The 21,787-nt window shown below is 29.5% G+C and overlaps 1 protein-coding gene across 8 annotated transcripts in view; it reads left to right on the top strand.

Moving 5' to 3' along the window:
• Positions 1 to 21,787, top strand: part of LOC129971466 (RNA-binding protein Musashi homolog Rbp6-like) — a 573,575-nt gene that overhangs the window by 168,604 nt on the left and 383,184 nt on the right. For all 8 annotated transcript variants that reach the window (XM_056085255.1, XM_056085256.1, XM_056085258.1 and 5 more), the window contains exon 5: positions 5,714 to 5,755. In XM_056085255.1, coding sequence (XP_055941230.1) covers positions 5,714 to 5,755 — 42 coding nt within the window. The remainder of the gene's footprint in view (positions 1 to 5,713; positions 5,756 to 21,787) is intronic.

Here is a 21,787-nt window from a genome sequence, read left to right on the forward strand (position 1 = left end):
TCAGCTCGTTTAAATGTTAGACAAAAAGGACGAATGGTTCGAATCTGTTGACCAAGGTCTGGTAATGTTAATTTGAACTTTGAGTTTAACATTTATTACTTTGATTGCTCCAGTAATGAGCACATTGACTTTATACTTTATAATCAATAAAAGTTATTTTAAGGAAACTGCTTTCAAATTGATGTCTCATCGACATAAAATTTTACTGTCAACTTTTATAAAATTTAGATTAGTTTACACAGAGGAACAGCACTAAATTTAAAATATGATGACTGAAGTCGTAATTTAATAGATTTGGATCCGGAAAATCTCGAAGAGTTTTTCCGGATTTTTTTTTAAACTTGTGACATTTTTATCTGCATTCTATTAATATCCAAAATTATTTAAGTTTTACATGCGTCTATGTCGATAATAAATATTATCTACATGAATATTAATTTTTTATTAAATTAAATTTATACTTAATTAACTTAATCGTAAAACTGACTTTCAATCATCTTTTCTGCAATGAGTTTTCCTATTTAATAATATGAAATACTTTCTACACATGTGTTTCTAGTAAGAACAATTATTTGTAACTAATAGCCTTTGGCTTCCAGCTAGTTTGCTGGGGATAGTCATAATATTTAATTTCAGTTAAATCGTTTTAGATATAACTTTATATACACCATGATTCTGTCAAATTATCAAACATTAAAGTCGTATCATTCTAATTATCTTATAGTATATGTTCTGCTCATTCTGCATAGGAATCTTTCTTATGATATCCAATCTCATTTTATCATAGCGCTATTAAAAAACATAAAATTGTGATTCATGTATCTTTCAAATTTCGCGATATTGTTTTTTATTCGTCTTGTGACGTTCTCGAATATTAAATAGAATCCTTCTTAATTTTTCAACAATGGAAGACTAAATAAATGGCGACTAAGTATTTGATGAAACAATGTAAATGGCTTGAACTTTCAAATCAATAATGTAATCTATTGTCGGAAACTAAGCACACAAAAATAATATACTTTTAGAAATTGTCAGCATTCAGAAAAAAATGTGCCCTATTTCAAACTGTAAACAGTTTTTTTTATATTTTGTAATACTTATTTTCTAGCAAAATAAGTTTCATATTTTTTTGTTCTACATTAATACTCCCTTAGAGAAATCATAGATATTTATTGTTAAAATTTCCAAACAGTAAAAGGCAAAAATTATTCATCGAACCTTGCTATGTTGATATTAATATATGTAGCCATTTTATTCCAACTATCCATCACTCATCTTTATTGCTTAACTAACCATAACTATAAAATTACTAAAATAATTGAAATTCTGCGAAAACGCAGTTATTACTTGTAAGTGGTGAGTAGGTGAAATCCAACAGTAGGAAATCTATTTTAATAAGTTTCTCTGTGATACTGCGTTGATAAAGGTTTTTATATACAACAAAACTTCTAATATAATAATACAAAGAAATTATTGGTTACCAATGCAATCGTAATGACATAGATATCTTTTTGCGTCGCGATACTTTTAATAGCGTATGTTTGTATTAAATATTTCATCGGCACTTTATATATACACTTAAGAAAAAAAATCGTAATTTAAAAGCACTGCATGAACATTTAATAGATGAAGTTTTTAAAGAAACAGTATATGAATTTATTTTTAATGTCTTATATGTACTTTTTATATTCTGATGCTGGTATCTTCCTCTAGGGTCTTGATCAAAGTTATATCACTCTTTCACAAAATCCACATTTTTATCAAATTTATTTGCTTATTTAATTTTTTACATTATTTAAATAACGTTGCACAAATATGCGTCTTTTTAAGCGTAATCAAATATGAACTCTTCAATAACTGCCCTAATCGCTTAATGAAACTCTAATGGAAACACAAACAATGTCTTCACACTTTCTAAAAGAAAATCCGGAAGCATTTAGTGCGTTTCATTTGTGCGAATTTCGCTCGAACGTTCCATTGTCCTTTCTCTAGATCCTAATGAAAGATGGGTCGTTCTTCTTTTAAAAATAATTCCTCAACAATGCATCCAATCAGAATGACTGAATCCGCGTTCAATTGATCGCGCTATTTTTCATAATTAAGAAGAAAAGAATACATTATGCGAGTGGAAAACAATTAAAGATTTAATTGGAGATGCCATAAATCCTTTTGGAAAATGGCGTGACCTTTCGGATGGTCGTAAAAATAGTTGAGTTGCTTATTGTCTGACCAGCGAATCGTCTGCACTCACAAATTGTGTTTGAAATTTATCATACGATTGAATTCTTTTTGCCAGTTTTATCGTTTTAGGAAAACTGTTTCTGAACTGTTGCTTTTCAAACTTTCATTACATTCGAATTCATTTTTTTTTAATGGAAGACTGAATTGTACAGTCTTAATGATAAGAATTTAAAAAAAAAATGTTTTTAAAGTTATTTTCGGCGGAACATTTAACATGAAGTTTGTCGTTTACATTGAATGAAAAAAATATATTACATTTTAATTAATATTATTCCTTTAACTGTTTGTGTTATAAAACTTTGTATATATTTTCTATTGTTGTATTTATTAACTTAAAAGTTGGTATTCATTTAAAGTAAAAAATGCAACATTTATAAGTGTGTGCTGATTATAATGACTGGAATTAAATATAATTTTTTAACTATGCAAATTTGAAATAAAATAACATAATTATTGAATCCGCATTGATCCGTGTAAAGGTTTCTTAAATTTTAAGACGGTATAAAAATCTTTTTTTTTATAATATTTATCAGATTTCTAATTGAATAGCACCAAAATTACGAAATTTCAGAATGGCAATTATGAATTATTAGGAAAGGTCATTTAGGATATTTTTATGCAATTTTTATAGATGACAACTTTAGGTGTGGTTTGTTGGATAATAATTAAACAAAAGTATTTTTCATTTTATATTATAAACGATAAATTTATCTAAAAGTATGAAAGAAATTAAAGGAAGAATATTTACTGGGTTTTTTTTTATATATATATAAATATATCCTAATTTACTCTGATTGGTGAATCCCTAGTCTAGTTATTATCATATGAGAACATATTGTTTTAGTTTGAGGTTTTTGAAGCTATTTAAAGGCAACGAATTGGAGATTTATCCCTTTTTATTATCTTGGAGTCGGCATTCACAGTATAGCTTTTGAAATATATATCGTCTGCTAATGTAGTTTTATTTTGGAGTCGGCTTTCACAATATAGTTTTTCCATTATCTATCGTCTGCTAATGAAGTTATTTAACTTTATCTGACCAAATTGTGAATGCCAGTTAAAAAATATTAATGCTATTAATTGTTATAGGAATAGAACTATTCGTTGAATCAAAGGATTTGAATCTAGAGATTCCTAATTTTGGATATTCTTTCCTGTTCTCATAAAGAATGAGAATAATGATATCTAGTAACCCAAGAGAAAAAGAAAAACTGCTAGGCTCATTAGTAATTTTTTTTTCTTACCCTTTATATCCTTTTTTATTTTCTTCTTGAAAATATCTGATAAGAAAGTGCTGTCAGAAGAATCATTTTCCCAAGTTTCTGACAAATCGTAATTATATGCCATGAATTTTTCTTATCACTTCAAGATCGGAAATGTGTTCTTTTATAAATATAGAGAACTTGGCTCTTTTAGTATATGCTTTCAGTTAATGATGCTGGTGCTAAATCTACAAAGTGCATCAGAAATAATTCGGATATTTCTTTTTCTCAAACAAATATTTGTTTTATTTGGTATCTTTATAATTATCAAAGATGTATTTTAATATAAAGTATATTATTAACGTATATCATATTCTGAATTCATAATTCTTTCTTATTCCTTATTCTTCTGCCTTATTCTGAGAAAAAATTTAACTCCACTATGGGGAGTTTTCCTTATTACATTTGTGCTGTAGTTTATTTCTAAATTTTATTAATATGAATTAAATTGGTTTAGAATTTTCTCAAAGTGAGTTGTTAGAATTGTGTTAAGTGAAGGCGATCGTGGTTAATTTATCGGAATCGTGTATTAATTTGGCTTGTTTCCACCTAAAAAGTATTGAATTATTATTATTATCGTCATGGGGTTTATGGTAGATTCTAACATAATATTTTTGTTTTATTTTTTGATGCACTATCTTTGAAACAAAAATTATTTTTATAAAATCATCTGCAAAAAATGATTAGGTATCTTTTTTTTTTTTTTTTTTTTTTTTGCGTTATTGTTATGGGTTTTGACAGAACTCTAACATATATACATTATTTGTTTTATCTTTTGAGGCATAATCTGCTTAGCAAAAATTCTTTTTATAGAATCATCTGCTAAAAATGAATTTGGATCAAGTGGAACTTTTGCTTATAGTGTGTATGCTATAATTTATTTCTGAATTTCGTAATATTTTAATTTATTTTTTAATGTTCTTCAGAATTTTTTAATATGAATAAATAAACTTATAATTATTAAAAAGTAGTTAATTCATCTGAATCATGCTTATTAAATGCTGCCTCTAATTTAAAATTATCGCTTCTGTTAGTTGAATATTAAATATTTTTGTCACACTCTGCAAAATAAAAAATTTTATCATTATAAAATATTTTTCTAAAAATGAGATTACAACAGATGCAGTTTTTCCTTGCCGTATTTATGTTGTAATTTAAAATAGTTATGTTCTCATTTCTTTGGGATATATCTTTGACAAGAAGAACATTACGAAGAATGAGAAGTTATATTATAAAAAAAATTATAAAGGATAGGAATAATTATTTCTTCTAATGGAAAATAATTACAGCGACAAATCTAAAAACAATGAAGTGTAGTTTTTTTTTCTCCTTGAAATTAAAAGGAAGGAACTACAATAAATTAACTTTTATTTTTTTTTCTTAAAATTAATTATGTTTTGCTTTATTAATAATTTCAAATCATAGTTCTTTTATCAAGATTTTATGATGTTCTTGCTCTCCTCTTCAAAACGTAATTAGAAAAACACTTTATTAAATTAGTTTTAATACCTTTTGATAATTAAAAACTCATAAACACAATTATAATGCCGAAAGCGAGACTGTAAACTGTATAAAACAATAAATAAACTGTAATTCTATTTTGATTAAATGAAATATACTTCGGTTCATTATTATTATTATTAAAAAATATTCCTTTTTTTATTTTTTCAAGTACTCGATTAATTATCTCTAAAAATTAATTTAAAATTTATTTGATGCATTTCACTAAATGTTTCGCTTTTTATTTTTTTAAACATAAATTTAAACAATATTATAGACTCAAATTATTCATTGCATTTGTTAAAACAATTCCCATGAGATTAAGTCCACGGTGAAAAGTGTTTGTTAGCAAAATACTCGTGTTTAATTTAAGCAAACACAAAATGTTTTTGTTAATTTATTGGCGCTACATTTTTAGCGGAAATTAGGGGATTACATCGTCGACGTATTTTACATCCTGGGGCGTTGTTTGACATGAAGGATCTTAATCGCTGCACCACTTCTAAGAATATCAATTTTGTATGAAAAATCTGATGACTGTATTTCGGCCCCATGTTTCGTTTTACACTTTATTCCCTAAGGCGTTGTTCTTAAGAATGAATAATTATATATTTCCAAGGTCCTTTGTTTCGGTTTTCTTTTCTTTTTGGTTACCTGCCTATTTCTATTGATGGTTTCGAGACTTATGCTTTTCTTTTTTTCTTTTGCAGATCGACCCCAAAGTTGCCTTTCCAAAACGGGCACACCCAAAGGTAAGTCTAAAATTACAGTTCGGATTTTTATTTTTTTTATTCTTCGTATCTTTGTGAACTTTAAAGTCTTCCTATTATCGTGTTTCGTCGGATGGTAATTGTGCTCAGTTTTTGTTTTTCCGTTTAACGCTGTTATCTTAAGTCGTTTAAGATTTGCTCTTAAAATTAATCGTGGTAAAAATAAAAGTTGCGATTTTAATTTTCTTGACAAATTAGCGACTGCTTGCTGCTGCTGAATTTGCGTTAAGTTATTGCTTCTTTTTTCTTTCTCGCATGCGAGATAATATAATTTTCATTAAAAAAAAAATCTATTGTGGTAGTTCAAAAGCGAATAACATCAGGAAGAGGAATTATGCTTTACAATTATCACTTTAAAATTGTTGATTTCTATCAAATTCTGAACAAAATCGATCTGTTTGTCCATCTGTGTGCATGTAAATATAATAATTTAAAGACGTAACAAGGTAAACGGATGAAATATAGCGAATGAATTTATCATCAGATGTTCAAAGAAATCTATATCTAATGTAAGGCCTAATCTATTTTGAATTGACCTTCTTTAATTTACAGCCGTACGTGATAATGCAAGCATTTAATAAGCTAGATTAATTTATTTTTTATATATGCTCTTAACCTCAAAGTCGTAAACATATATCCGATTTTGGACTAAACACGTGAACGAATAGAATGTCTGCCCCCCCCCCATGTATTCTCAAACAAGATAATTTGAAAATGTAAAGAGCTACATAACCGAAAATCAAAGATTAAATTTTTATTTTCTTTGATAATTTAATATTACTTCATAGATTTAGAAATTTTTATTACATTATTATTATTTTTACTTATTATATATATTTTCTTTTTATTTAATACAATCTCTTTTTGTTTATTTATTTTAGAATTTTTCATCTTCTTAATGATTAGAATAAGTCTAATTTAAATTATATTTTAAAAAGTTTCAGAATTTATAATATATAATTTTATTTTACTTAGATTTTTTTTATCAAATCTTATTTTTTAAAATTTAATTAATTAAAATATATATACTATTTGTGCCAGTTAGCACTGTTATAAAAAAAGTACCATCTGATATAGCAAATATATATTTCAATTATTCTCAAGCCATTCTTTTAATCGAGCAGAAATGTTAAGATGGAAAACTTTTCCATATGACGTTTTTTTTCTCATGTTTATTATAAAGTCAAAAATGATACGATAGAGCAATTTAAAAATTGTCCAAAATGCAAATAAATAAGTAAATAAATAAAAATAAAATAAAATAAATTATTATTGAATTCGCACCAGATACAGATGCAAAATCCACGCTAGATGTTGCAAATGCATGTATAGATGACTTGCGCAGTTACCTTTGTCACATGATGTGACGTCATATAAATTGTCTCTATGCTATTTTATTCCTTTAATTTCCAAATGCTTCTTTGGACGATCAGCTTCATCATGTCGTTAGTTGACCATTTATTTATTTTGCTTTGTTCCATTAAATTAAAATATCCCACAATAACCATTCGCTTGAACATTGAATTCGAACGTTGAACTCAACACTGAATTCAATTGAACATTCGAATGGAAGTAAAAACAAAGTATTTTACGTCCCTTTTTACGTTTCGATTTAGACAGAAATCGTCCTTTCCCTAGCAATTACTTTGTGACTGGAATGTCTCTTGCGAATGGTGGGTGCGGCTCAAAGTGAGAACGGAAATGAAAATCACTTAGAACAATGTACAAAATTCAATTTTTGGGTGTTAAATGTTCTGCTTCCTTTACCATTAGTTGTTAGTCAGTATCTATCATTGTAGAAGATTTAATCTAAATAGTAGCGAAAACATTTTGTTTTGACGTCTTTAGAAATATATCATTAATCATATTCTATATAAAATTAATCATTAATCATATTCATCATTTAATGTAATGATATTTAATAAATAAATATTCGTGTATTGAATCGGAAATTTTGGTTCGTTTGTCTTCTTAGATTCAGGGGTGTTTGTGGGACCCCAAAAAATCCCCTGAAACTTTTACGGACTTACTACCGGCATTTTGGAGTTTCGAGAAGGGGGGAGGGGAGAAATGAAAAATTACAATTATGAAGTATTGAATGACCTAATTATAAAAGTTCAATGAATTACTTTTTTTGCAAAATTAATAACCATAAACTTTCAAACATATAAACTACTACATTTTATGCAAATATTTTAAATTACATGAATTAATTCTTTTAAAAAAAATTATCTAATTTCTGCTGCTTTTTTTTATTTTCTGATGTTTGTGGGCTTGTCTTTCTTTTGTGGTGAACTTCATAATTGCAGGAAGGTTGACTTTTATTTTCCTCATTTACAGTTGAAGAAATTTCCTCGAGAACTGCACATGCAGAGGTAGAAGCAGTTTGCTTTTCTGCTAATGTAGAAGGTTTTTCGGAGACTTTTATAGATGACTCATCTGAAATACATGTTTTTAAGTCCTCTTGATATGTTTTCCAACTTCTGTTCATATTCAGTAAGAGATCTTTGCGAATTGGATCAGTCATTGGATTTTTTGAGCCATATTTTTCACATGAGGTTTCTTTAGAAGCCATTAAATCATATTTAATAGTCTGCACTGCATCTAGGGAATCAATCTTAAGAGAGGTTCTATAGTCAGTGACAAGTATGTCCATTAAGTTGAATGCACTTTCCACTAATGGGCCATGGAAGCAGCTAAGGCAGGCTTTGACCAATTTAGCCAATGTAGGATACTTATAATCATTTGTGAAATCATCTTTTAAATTAAAAACTTAAGACCAATATTTATCAATTGTACACTTGACTTGATTTCCACTTTCATCAGATGTGTAGAGCATTTCTTTGGTGATATCAATATCACTCTGGTGTAACCTTATTTCAGCTTCTACTTTTGACTTTTCATTATCACTAAAAATATGGGACATAAAAGATGATAATTTTTCAAAAGCTAATATTGTACTGGTTTTACCTCTTAGCCCTGGATCTAATGCTGTAAAACTAATTAGATATGAATTTTTAAGGGGTAATTTCTGTTTCATATGCTGAAATTTCAAAGTGAAATTCTCTTGCGTACATAAATAAAAAAATATTTCAATAAGCGAAACGAAAAATTTACACTTGCATCAATAAATGAAACGAAAATTTTACACAGCGGAGGAAAAAAAGTTGCGAAGCGATCAATGACAAATAGCAAATACGGCGAAAAATCCCCCTTCTCTACTTATTGGCGCCACGCCAGGAGAGATAAGATCTTTGAACCCAGAGTCACGTTATCGCACATCTAGTCGAACGAAGTCTCTCCCTTTTTTTTCTGCCGCGCCTGATTGCCGAAAAGAATCCAGAAGAGAATGTCCGAGAACCGGGGGAATGAGTCATAACGCGCAATAAGGAAAGAACAAAAAAGTTTTTTCCCCCTTTTCACGCATTATCACTGCCTTTGGAGAAAGAAAGGAAAAGTTTTCACCACACACACTGACCTTGCGTTTTTCTGCTTTCAAAGCAAATAAAATTACCCAGATCAAAATAAATAATTCATTATTATTCCTATTTCCTTTTGAAAGACGATCCCCGGAATTTCCGGGTATCGAAGTTCAAAATCCCCGGAATTCCGGGGTTTCCCCGGAGCACAAACACCCCTGTAGATTTGAAGATAGTATACTTGTTGAAAATATTTTGAAACATATTTGTTAAAAACTATTATTTATTAGTTAAAAATAGAGCTATTTTTATCTTAGTTATTTACAATATTTAGTCCTTATTTTTTATATATTATGTTACATATTTTAAAATCATATAAATAATTTTTTGACTTCAATACACGTATTAACTTACATGGAATCAATATTTATTAATATTAATCGATTAACTTTTAATTTAGATTTGAAAATGGTAAAATAATGCATTGACATAAGAGATATAAAATTTAAAAACTTTACCGTATGAGAAAGTGAGTAAAAAATCGATTACAAAATTTTATCTTTACAAGCATGATACATGATTAGTAAAATAAGAGGATTCATTTCAGTGATTCAAAATACCTTGGACAATAACAGAAAATACATTTATCAGTAATCTTTTCAGTTGTGCCGTTTCATAGTACGGAAGTGTACTATACAATTGTGGTTTTATACTATAACTGTTATATTAAATCTAGTAAAAGTTGTATGTATGTAGAAATGATTACTATTATAAGTTGATAATCCTGTAGAATTATTTTATATTTTATATCACTTTTTAGTGGTTTAACTCTTTAACAACGAAATTACTTTTATTGTCTTATTATAAGCACCTGATTGCCCCAAATCACCGTTTCAGTCCTTATACATTTAAATAATTAGGATGAAATAAAGTAGTAATCAATATTTAGTGATTGAGAAAAAAATTACAATATGGTTCCGATATCTAAACAGATGAATATAATTTAAATAAGCGAAATCTAGTTAAGTGTTTGATGGTACAAGCATGAACGAAATCTAACATTTCTGCGATTACTTTTCCAACATAATAACAGTGATTTTTAAAACGAGTTCCTAACAACCAGATTTATATATGAAACTAGCATTCTATATTGTTAAAATCACGAACCTTTCTCTTAAGCAGAATAAATAAAATTAATTTTCTAAAACCAGAATTCGTCTTATTATTGAGATAAAAGAGCTTAATTTCCTCTAAAACAATTATAACACGTCTGTACATGTGGTTTGTGGCTGCAGTTTGTGGCTGGTCACCCAAATGGGCACGTTGGCGGAGTTTGGCGATAGATGGTTTTAATAATTGTTTTATCCTTTCGGTGTATTCAAAATATCTAACACATGTTGTTTCCTTATTACTTGATTTCTGATTTTAATTAGTAAGGAAATTGTACAGATTAGTAATTTAGTTTCGTTCTTAATCTAATTTAAAAATGGAAGAACAAGACGCGCACTGCAGACTTATTTTATTGCATTATTTCCAAAAGGCAGAAATGCATCGTAAGCATGTAAGAAGAAAAACTTGAAAGAAGGGTAGTGTCAAGAATTGGTTTGCCAAATTCCGTTTTGGTGATTTTTCACTCAAAAATACACAATCATCTTGGTTTCTAGTTGAAGTTCATATTAAGGTCATTATTGATTCAGATGATCATAGCATAATAAATACTTAAGACTGCAGAGAAGCACCAATGTATCACATATATGCATTCAAAACAACCTAGTTATGTTAAGAAATTTGATTTATCGGTGCTTAAGGAAATTCGCTTGATGCAACGCTTTAGCATCCATGATTTGCTTCTGAAATACAACGGAATTGGTCCAGTACTGAAATGACCATTGATTTCTGGCCAAGAAAATTAAATAGTTTACAACAGCACTGATTAAAAGAGATCGTAGACAAAGCAGGATGACCCACACCAAGTGACATCAAAATTGTTCTAACAATTTGGTGGAATTTTGATGGAATTCTGCTGTTAGAACTTTTAACAAGAAACCAAACTGTTAATTCAAACGTCAGTGTTCAATAACTCATCAAACTCAGCGATGTAGTTCAAGAAAAACGGTTAGAATTGGCAAATAGTGTGGGTGTTGTTTTCCAATATGATAATTCCATCCCCAACATTTTTGGTCTCTCTCTCTCCAAAAATTATTTTAGGTAGGCTGGGATATGTTGTCACTTTCATTATCTAACTCTCAGTTTTCGCCTTAAAATTTCTATTTATTTCGTTCCATGCAGAACCCCTTGAATGGTAAAAGTTTTAATGACTCTGATGATATAAAATCTCATTTAATTCAGTTTTTTTTTCTGGCAAAAAACCAGAAGTTTTACTAACATAACTCCCTAGATATGACACTCCCTAGAAGATGACAAAAAGTTATCAATTAAAACGGAGAGGCCAAATTAAATAGTTATATTTTCAAATAAAAAATTTCAAATTTTCCTTCTTACTGAATTTCGCCATCGCTTAGTTTCCAACCCACAGTTTAGTTTACCAATCTTGAGTTGGCCCCAATTAATTGATTCCTCAACAAGTGTTTTATAAAATTCACTTTGAGAACCGATTGCAGGTGGGAACGAAAAATACATCTATTTTTCCGTTAAAATAAGTTACACATCGATTGAGATAGAGCTATATTTAGCGTGAGATGTCATTTCAGTTGAAAAGTTCTGCTTTAGGCACTGCCGTTTGGAATTTTGAAGAATTCAGAGTGAAAGGTATGTCACTAAAATTGGATTTATCGGAAAATATTCAAACTGAAGAAACTGGTTTTAGGAAAAAGAACTACTTAGCTAAAAATAGCAGTAAATTTATTTTTAACATTTTGCAGTTTGATAATTATTTCATAATAAACATTAAATATTAAGATATGTAAATCAATAATATTCATATATTGTTTCTATTTATAATTCTTTTCAAGTATTTAAAATGACAATTTTAGTAAATAAGCTGTGCACAGCGCTCTGCATACAACATTTGTGCAATAAAATGTGAAAGTAAATTTATAGAAATTCCATCTAACGTGATCAAAGCTTTTTATGAAAAAATAATTTTTTTTTGAATTCCTTTTTTCTAACTAAAATAAAATAAACATGGTAAACACAAAGTACGAAATTGTTTAATAATAGAATCTGCTCAGAAATGCGATTTTTCTTCTACAGTTATCACTTTTATATTTGAACAAACCAAAATAAATTTCGAATTATATAATGCTTTTTAACCCTTTCTAATGCCATGGGAAGTATGCTTCCCATCAAATTCATTAATTTTTATATGAAGTTATGTGGTTGGCATAAGTTTTGATAAATTTTTCAATCGGACAAAAACTTATTTGCTTCAGTTCCTTGTCTCATACAAAATGGTGTTTTGATTGGTTATTTATTTAATTATTAATTAACCAATGTAATTAATTAATCAAATGAATTTTATCTAAGAAGCTACACTTCTTTTAAGCCAATCTCCACTTAAAAAATATTTTGATGTACCACGACTAGAAAAAGAACTGCCTTTTAAAGGCTTAACATTATGATAATGGAAAATTAAAAGGCTAGAGAAAAAGATGCTGACTATTTGGAAATTTAAACTTGTGGTGGAATGAAGATCATTATGATCCGATACATGCAGCTGCTACAAACTAAAAAAAACTCCGAATTAGTGACATTCCACTGTATATAATACTTTGAACCAGTCTTAATGTCTCAAATGTTGGATAAGTCTACTCAATTAATGAAATCATTTGGCACTGTGTTGAAATTATGTCTCCTTAAGTTTTTATGTATTTTATAACGATAGTTTTATTTTAATTTTACACCTGAGTCAAATGTATTGACTCAAAAACCGCATACACCAACTTAAGTCGTTAGGCCACGATCTTTTAAAATAACTTTCTATTACTTTTACAAAAGCGATATTATATTAACTTCATTGTGTTTGATCATTGCCGTCTTCTGAATTTCAGTCATATGATCATATAAATAATCTAATATTTGAAGATGGAAATTCTCTCCCCTCGTCATCACATTATCTTTTTCTAACATTGAGAAACACCTGTCATATGATAGCATTGCCCGTTTTAAGAATGCTCTTAGAAAAATTGTTTTGGTGAACATACCGAGAAAATTAAACGTGCCGGGAATTGGAGCATTATGAAATGCCGTGAATTGTGTGAATTGAATTTTTTCTTTTGCCGTTGTTTCAAGTCTAGACAATTCATGTCTAGACTTAAGAAGTCTCAGGGGCGGCTTTTCCACCATGCTGTATCTGTATCTTGCACTTCGAGGAAGAAGAGATGTAAGCTTACTAATAAAAGAAACGTGACACTTCAAGAAAGTAAGATGATATACTGTTTATTTTTTGCTTTTGAATCGTTGTAGTGATTTGGCTGGAATTCTTGTGTTGCGTTAGAAAGGTTATGGTATGTGTAAATGCAGGAATGGAAAGCTAGGACGCTTGTCAATATAAATGTTTGATTTTTTTTAAATTCTAAATCTTTATTATATATTTGAAAATACCCTGGAAATGTTATGGAAGAAAAACAACAACTATTCAATATAACAACTATTCATTTATACTTACTTTAGATGCACAATATAAAGCTATGAGTCTACTTTTTTCATATGAGTGCATAATCATTTTAGTATATATTATCATATATAATTTCAATTAAAAAATAATAAAATATAAAAGATTATAAAAGTTTTAGCTTTTAAATACTTTTATTCCACTTCATTATAATTACAACATCTTTATGTTGCTGTTGTTTCTAATGGCACTTGCCATGAACAAGCTCGCGATTTTAAGTCGAGTGTGCGCCTCTTGTTTTTAGTAGCGCCAACTAGAGCCAAGAGTACGTCTTAACTATCCACACATCACATTCGCTTGCACAGCCTCTTTTTGCAGGGGGGCGCATTCACACATCTCGCAGATAGAGCAGATGAAGAACAACCATGCCCGAACCGGGACTCGAACCAAAGGACGTGCACATCACGGGGAAGAGGCGCTATCCTTATGCCAAGACACCGGCACAACAGTTTTATAATAGTAGCTATCCTTGAGTAACCATATTTGCAGATATCTTCTTTCTAGCATTTTTATCATGAAACATATTTCCACTTGAAAAATCAATGATATTTGAAAAACTGGAAAAAAAATCAACTAAGACCACAAAAATGGCACCTAAATTGGTCTCTTTTCACATGTGAAACAAGATTAAAGATGTCTTAACTCTTTACTCACTGGCTGACAACAGAAGTCAAATGGATCCAGAGAGTATATTCATCTCACCTTTTTCATACGTTGAACAAAATGTAGTCTTTTCGTTTTCTTTTTGAATTTGAATCTTTGGAACATATCGGGGAAAACATAGAGGTAGGCAGTAAAATCTCGAAGATAACACCAAAGTTCACTAGTTTGAATATTATACCACCACGGACAAATACACAAACCCATTTTAGCGTATGCTTATGATATATAGCACTTTTTGTGCTTTTTAGTATGAAGAAAGGAATGTTCAATTTGAATGTCATATTCTGAATTAATTGAAATCAAAATTCAATGCTCGTTATATGATCACATACGAACTTTCATTTATTTCAATTATTATTTTCAAATACTCACGAATGTGCTGACCAACAGAGGTCGATTTATTGGTCATTTCTGATAAAATTTGATATGGACCTACAATACTGTCGGCAAAGTTGTATATTACATTTTATCTACCTGGTTATTTCAATTTTATAGTTATTGTATTATCATGCACATGGACATACAGATTTCCTTTTTGACCGAAATAGATAGAAATTTATAAATTTTGTACTCCGCCTATTTTTTAAATTTCTTCCGTTTGTATTAACGCGTTTATGAACTATTATGCCGGCGTCCTGGCATTGGGGTGATCAGGGCGTCCCGGGTTCGAATCCCGGTTCCGGCATGGTTGTTCTTCATCTGTGTTCTATCTGTGAGGTGTGTGAATGTGCCCCCCTGTAAATAGGGGTTGTGCAAGCGAATGTTTGTATGTTATCTTCATATGAGCTAGAAGTCAGACTTCTGTCCTCGGGTGCTCAGGGGTCTTTACCCTCAGACGCTACTGCACCCCCTTTCCGTGGTAACGCGGACACGACATCATCATCATGAACTATTATGTTTACACAAATAGATTTTAACATAATTCCAAAAATGTTTTTCGGATTGAAAGTGATCTAAAATGTGGAGATTCGTCAAACTCTGGAAATTTTTCTCTTTATATATAAATCGTATACCAGAAGGTCAAAAGGAATGCAAATCTTTTCCTTTTTGATTACCAATGTATCAAAATATATTTAATTTATTTTAAATTAGATCAGTTTTTTTTCAATGCATACTGATTAAAATAAGAATCTTTATTCTTACAGCTTCTCTTGTTTTTTTTATCTCCTTTTAAAAGATATGAAAGAAATGCACAAATTATTTTATTCGGTGGAAAATTCTGTAACTTTTCGATTGTCGCATCGTTTGATTTTGTTAATTGTAACAATCCGAAATTGATCTATAGTTTTAAAAGCTTTTTCTCGTGATTTTAGACAAAGTACTTACTATACATAACTTTCGACTTTATAAATATTTTTTCGAAGATTAAAATGAATAGGATTAAATCTGGGATAATGCAAACGACATAAAAACGAACGATATTTTAATAAAATTTCACGGTATTAATAAAAAAATATGTCAATTTTCAAAAAAAAAAATATTTTTTTAATTGTTGATGCGTTTTTTAAATTTATTATTGTCCGAGTTTCAAAATGATTTATCATTTTTCGTTTACAATAAAGGAAAACATGCATGGTCTTCTAGGATTTAAATTTTTGCCCTCCTACAAAAAAATCTGCAATTATATTTTGCAAATGAATTATGCTTTTCGTCTGCGACTCCCCCCCCCCCTCCTTTATTTTTTCTTTCACTTGACACGAGAAAAAACGGAGTGCCTTTTAAATATGCACGATTTAAATATTTTGTTGAGCTTGGAAGAATTTTAATTTTTACATGCTTCTTTTTTTACTAATTTTTTCCGCATCTTCCACTACTCTTGAATTTTACTATTTCTTTCTTCAAATCAGCTGTGCATTTAAGAAAAGTAAATTATACGGAAAAAACTTTTCTTAACGTCTGAATAATTTATAAGTAGCCCGCTTTGGGGAAATATGGACCTTGCTGCTATTATTTTTTTCCCCATGAACTACCACTCTATTAATAATAAGGCAACCCTTGAAATAAAAATAGAGAAAACGCGCTTTTATTTGTGTATTTCCACCATCATTAATAATTTGTGGAAATGCGTATCTCTCGTTTCATAAATCTCTGTCGGTTTCTGTTACTACATTTTAAAACCCCGTTTAGCGGCAATTTAAATGCTAATGCGTAACCCTTGTTAAAACGTATACTGTGCCTACTGAAAATTAACGTCATTATGAATGTGTATTCTATAACTAAATCTAAGGAGGCAGTTTTAGAAAGCTAGCTAATTAATTTAAAATTTCAACGAATGCATTACTTAGTTACGCTTAAATGAATGTATTGGTCTGTAATGAAATTAATATTTTAATTATTCTTTTTTTTTAAATGGAGGAAATAAATTTCTGGTGCGTTATTTTTTCAGAGTTCACAAAAATTTAATTTATCGGGTAGTGGCAGGAAAATGATTAAAATGAGATTATTAAAAGAATGTTGTTCAAAATTGATGTAGGGTTTTCTCCGAATTGTAATTAGCTGATAAGTTTTATCGTTTGATTAAAGTAGTTAATTAATTGCTATTCAGAATTTTGAGGATTTTTTTTTCTTTTCCCTAAGCAAAACAATGTCTAAATTAAGGCATCTGAAGTTTCTTCGTATCCCAGTCACTTTTAATTGAAAAAAAAATATTTAACGACTGCAAAATTTGAAAATAAATATTTAACAATAATTATTAAAATTGTTTAATTTAGATTCATTTTTCATTAAATTTATTGGAATGAGTTGTTAAATTTATTGAATTGAGTCAGAATGAATAATTTTCGGTAAATCAAAACTGTTTTAGGTAGATTCCTGTAGTATGACCACCTATTGCAATGGTTTTCGCGATAAGACTTCGGGAAAAAAATTTTCAAACTGGATATATGTGTATAACATTTTGCCCATGTTATCTTGTAAATAGAATTATTACTAGAGTAATTTTGTTTGGATTTTAACAAATTGGAAGATGCTTAAGAAATGTAAAAATATCTGACGGATTCGTAAATGACCCATCTAGCTCAAAGAGGGTTGAAATGTGGAGGTTGAAATTTTCATTTCCCTATAAATTTCTGAATAGTGAAGATAAAAAAATAAATCTAATTAACCAAATCATCGCCTAATTAAGACGAACAACTTTTGTCTTCAAAGTTTTCCGATAATTGCAGTATTCTTAGAAGTTGGAGGCTAAAAAGTGATTCTCCCGCCGTAATTTTTATTATATCTAGCGTCAACAACTTAATGCATCTAGCTAGTAGTTTCTTATAGCTGTTTCTTTCTTACAATTTTCGCTTTTAAATATTAATGAATATTTAAAAACTAAATGAAGAAGGATTTTCGCGATGCCAATGTTTTTCTGCACGATCTCTCTCGTTCTTTGCACATCCAGTTTAAAAAGTCATGTTCTGAATCAAAGCTTCGTTATTCTTTTTTACGCTAATAATTTTGTACGACCTTCAAAGTGGAAAGTAAAAAGGATAACCAAGTATTAATTAGACATAAATTTGTAAGAAATTAAGATTGATGATCAAAATTAATGAAGAATTTGAAAATCGATTTTTAAAAATGCCTGAGGGAGTATTCTTTTCTCGACTATACTTAAAAAAGATAATGAGCTTAATGTTTCGCTTTGGAGAATAGTTTAAGAAGAAAATCGATTATATTTATGATCCTCTTTAATTTGAATAATCAGATTGAAAATTTAAAACAATTCTAAAATTTTTGATGGCAGGCCCAACTGCCAAATTTGATTTTTCTATTTTGAAGGGCTTTCAGTTATCACTTTCAAATACAAAAGAACATATAGACATATAACAATCAATTCGTTACCGGTCGACCCAAATTTTAATGTAGAATTATAGTTCTAAAAAAAATAATGTGCCTAATTGCATCGATTTGATTCGTTTTGTTTTTTGAATTGTATTGTTCACTTGAGTATGGCGAGATGGATTTCTTGTTGAAGGATTTTTGACAAAAATTTGATGCATATCGACAATGATTTCATTTTGGTGTAATGACCTTATACCAATAGACCATGCCATAAACCATATATTGCGGATTTGATGTTCTTTAATTACTACTGATCAACAAAAAAGAATCCACATACCTTTCTGCTGAACAAATTTCGAACCAAAGTGTCCGGGATAGAGATTGCCTACACTAAAAATATCCAATAATTTCTCTACTGAACACATGACAAAAGCAGTGAGGACGTTTTCTTTAACATTTTAACATTTTTAATGCAGATTATTAAAATACAAGCACTCCTTTAGGAGTTCTAACCGACAACTGGTAAATTACAAAAAACCCAATATAAATAATAATCCCTTCTGGCGCCACTAGACCGGAAATGAACAGATGCATCATATATATATATAAAAAAAGCAAATAAAAAAAAGGAATTACAGGAAACTACGAAAAAAAATCAAGTTTGTTCGTTTCCCGTTGCAATACCATAGATAGATTTCCTGTTGAAAGATTTTTGACAAAAATTTGATGCATATCGACGATTTTGGTGTAATGACCATATACCATACCATACCATACCATATACATATTTCCTTTTGGAAGATTTTTGACAAAAATGTTATGCATATCGACAATTTTGGTGTAATGGCCATATACCATAGATAGATTTAATGTTGAAAGATTTTTGACAAATATTTGATGCATATCGACAATGATTTCATTTTGATGTAATGGCCATATACCTTTAGATACCATAAACAGATTTCATGTTGAAAGATTTTTGACAAAAGTTTGATACATATCGACAATTTTGGTGTAATGATCATATAACATATTTTATTTATTTAACTTTTTGATCGTTTTGGTACTCGTTTAAATTTCTGCCTTCCTGTAAAACTAGGCAAACACCTGTAACCAGCTTTCTCTATTATTATTATTAAACATATACCTAAAAACTTTCCCTATTAAAACCTAATAAACCAGCTTTGCCTATTATTAAAAAATATACCTAATTTCATCTATTTGATTCGTTTTGCTTTTTGAATTGTAAAGTTCGCTTAAGCATGGAGAAACAGATTTCCTATTGAAGGATTTTGACAAACATTTCAATTTTGGTGTAATGACCAAATATCAAATTTTATTTATTTTTATCGTTTTTGAGTTTATTTAAATTCCAACCTTCCCTTAAAACTAGGCAAACACCTAAAACCAGCTTGTCCTTTTATTGAGTAAAAATTGTACGAACATTTGAAATTGCCAGAAACAATCTTCATAGGATTTAAAAATAACAATACAGATATTTTTCCGGTCTAAAAAAAATATTTTAAGTCTCTTTACTATAAAAATGATACACGTAAAATTTCGAAATTGATCATATGTATTCCATCCAACTCTGACTCTCAGCGTGGAAAACAAAAGGATTCTGTTTTGAGAGAATAACTGCATCAATTCCGCACGAATCCATCTATGTAACAGTAAATACATCTCGCCCCGTTCCTCCTGGTTATTTGTGCGCAATAACAAGACACTTCTTGTCCGCAATTTCTCTGAAAGATCTCAACCCCAACTGGATATCTAACACTATTAGGGATTATCACGTAGCAGAGGCTACCGCTGCTTTCCAAAGCCCACCTTTTCTTTGTTTGGGCTCATCATTATAAGAAGATGAATCGAATCGAACTGCAAGAAATTCCGCCTCGTCGTAGGGATTTGTTCGATGCAAGTCCGTCTGTCTCGTCGTGGTACCTCAAATTGAGGATTAGATCCACGGTATCCTTCCAGTGAAGGGTGTTATTAATCGCTCAAGGAGAAGTGGTTTGTTTAGTGAGCTATGATCGGTTTTTTCCCCCCCTTTATCTTTCTTTCTCTTTTGGTGGAGTTAGGTCTCAATATGGTTTATAGGCTATTTGTGCGACAGTTATTGGCAGTCTTTAAAGTATAGTGTGTCTGGAAAAGGAGCAGACAGTGATGGAGGATGGATCGGATTAATTTTATGTTCAGTATGAATTGTGAAGTTTTTATCTGTTTGGGGGTAATATATAATATATATTACCCCCAAACCAAAACCCAGGGAAAATTTGCACGACTACAAAATGTATAATATATATTACTATTGGACTATATATTATATTATTATATAATGTATACCAGACTATATATTATATATTACTGTATGACTAGTGGACTTTATTACTAGATACTTTCATGTATATATTTTCATGTTTCTTTGGGTGAAAAATATTAAAACATGATGAAATATTTTTAGTCTGGCATAGATGTTATAAATTCATCAATTTGTACGATTGATTTTTAAGGGGTTTACACTTGCTCAGGTATAAGACGGCCAGTAGGCAGCGTATGCATAAAAAGGCTAAAGAATGCTGTTCGGTCCATGGGAAGTACTTATCTCGACGAAACGGCAATATGTCGTTGTATTGAATTGTATTTTTCTCCCTTACTGGACATGCTCTTGTAGAATTTGGCGGTGTTTTTTTTTTTTTGTTGTTGTTTTTTTTTGGCGTGAAAAAAAATTGGTTACTTATTATAGATTAATTCCAACATTTTTTACTCTTTGTTCTTTCTGATGCGAGGTTGTGTTTGTTTTTTTTTATTTTATTTACCATTTTTTTCCTATAGCTTTCCAAATTTAGGTATGTTGATCTTTTTTTATTTTATCATGTTTGTGTAAATATCCATCGTTTTAATACGATGCGCAGTGAAAAAGAAAAAAATCAGTGACGCCAATCCTGACAGACTTCACGCTGACGTATTTTGACCGATGGTTAATAGAGACATCATGGTAGTGTAAAGACCACGCAACATATTTCATTCTTCTAGTTCTTTCATTTTTGAGTTATCGTTTTCATTAACTGACCGAGTGACAAACATCTTTCAAAAAATAATTCTCAATTTGGGTTGGTCAAAAATAAGAAGCTTTATCAGCATTTTGATATCATATTTTTTTTAAAGATTGCAATAATTTCTTTTCCTTTATTTTGTATATGAATAGATAGAATGGTCTGTCATAGAATTGGCTTCAAACTGAGGAAATTGTGTACATTTCTGTACACATTAAAAACTTTAGGAATTGTACACTAATGACAACGAAGATTTCATGGCATCTTTCATAGTGAATGTTTTTTTTTTAAAACTATATGTTTGAAGTCTGTTAAGGAAGTTTGATAAGGAACAGTATTATCAATCATTTAAAAAAACTGTACTCATAATGAAACAGTAGACATACTCCTGTAAAGAGCATGCCCATTTAGAATAAATCAATTAAATGTATTTTTAAATATATAGCCGAAAGCTTTAATTTTCTATAAAATATGAATT

The sequence above is a fragment of the Argiope bruennichi genome, chromosome 6 (assembly GCF_947563725.1).
Source record: "Argiope bruennichi chromosome 6, qqArgBrue1.1, whole genome shotgun sequence".
Taxonomy (NCBI): domain Eukaryota; kingdom Metazoa; phylum Arthropoda; class Arachnida; order Araneae; family Araneidae; genus Argiope; species Argiope bruennichi.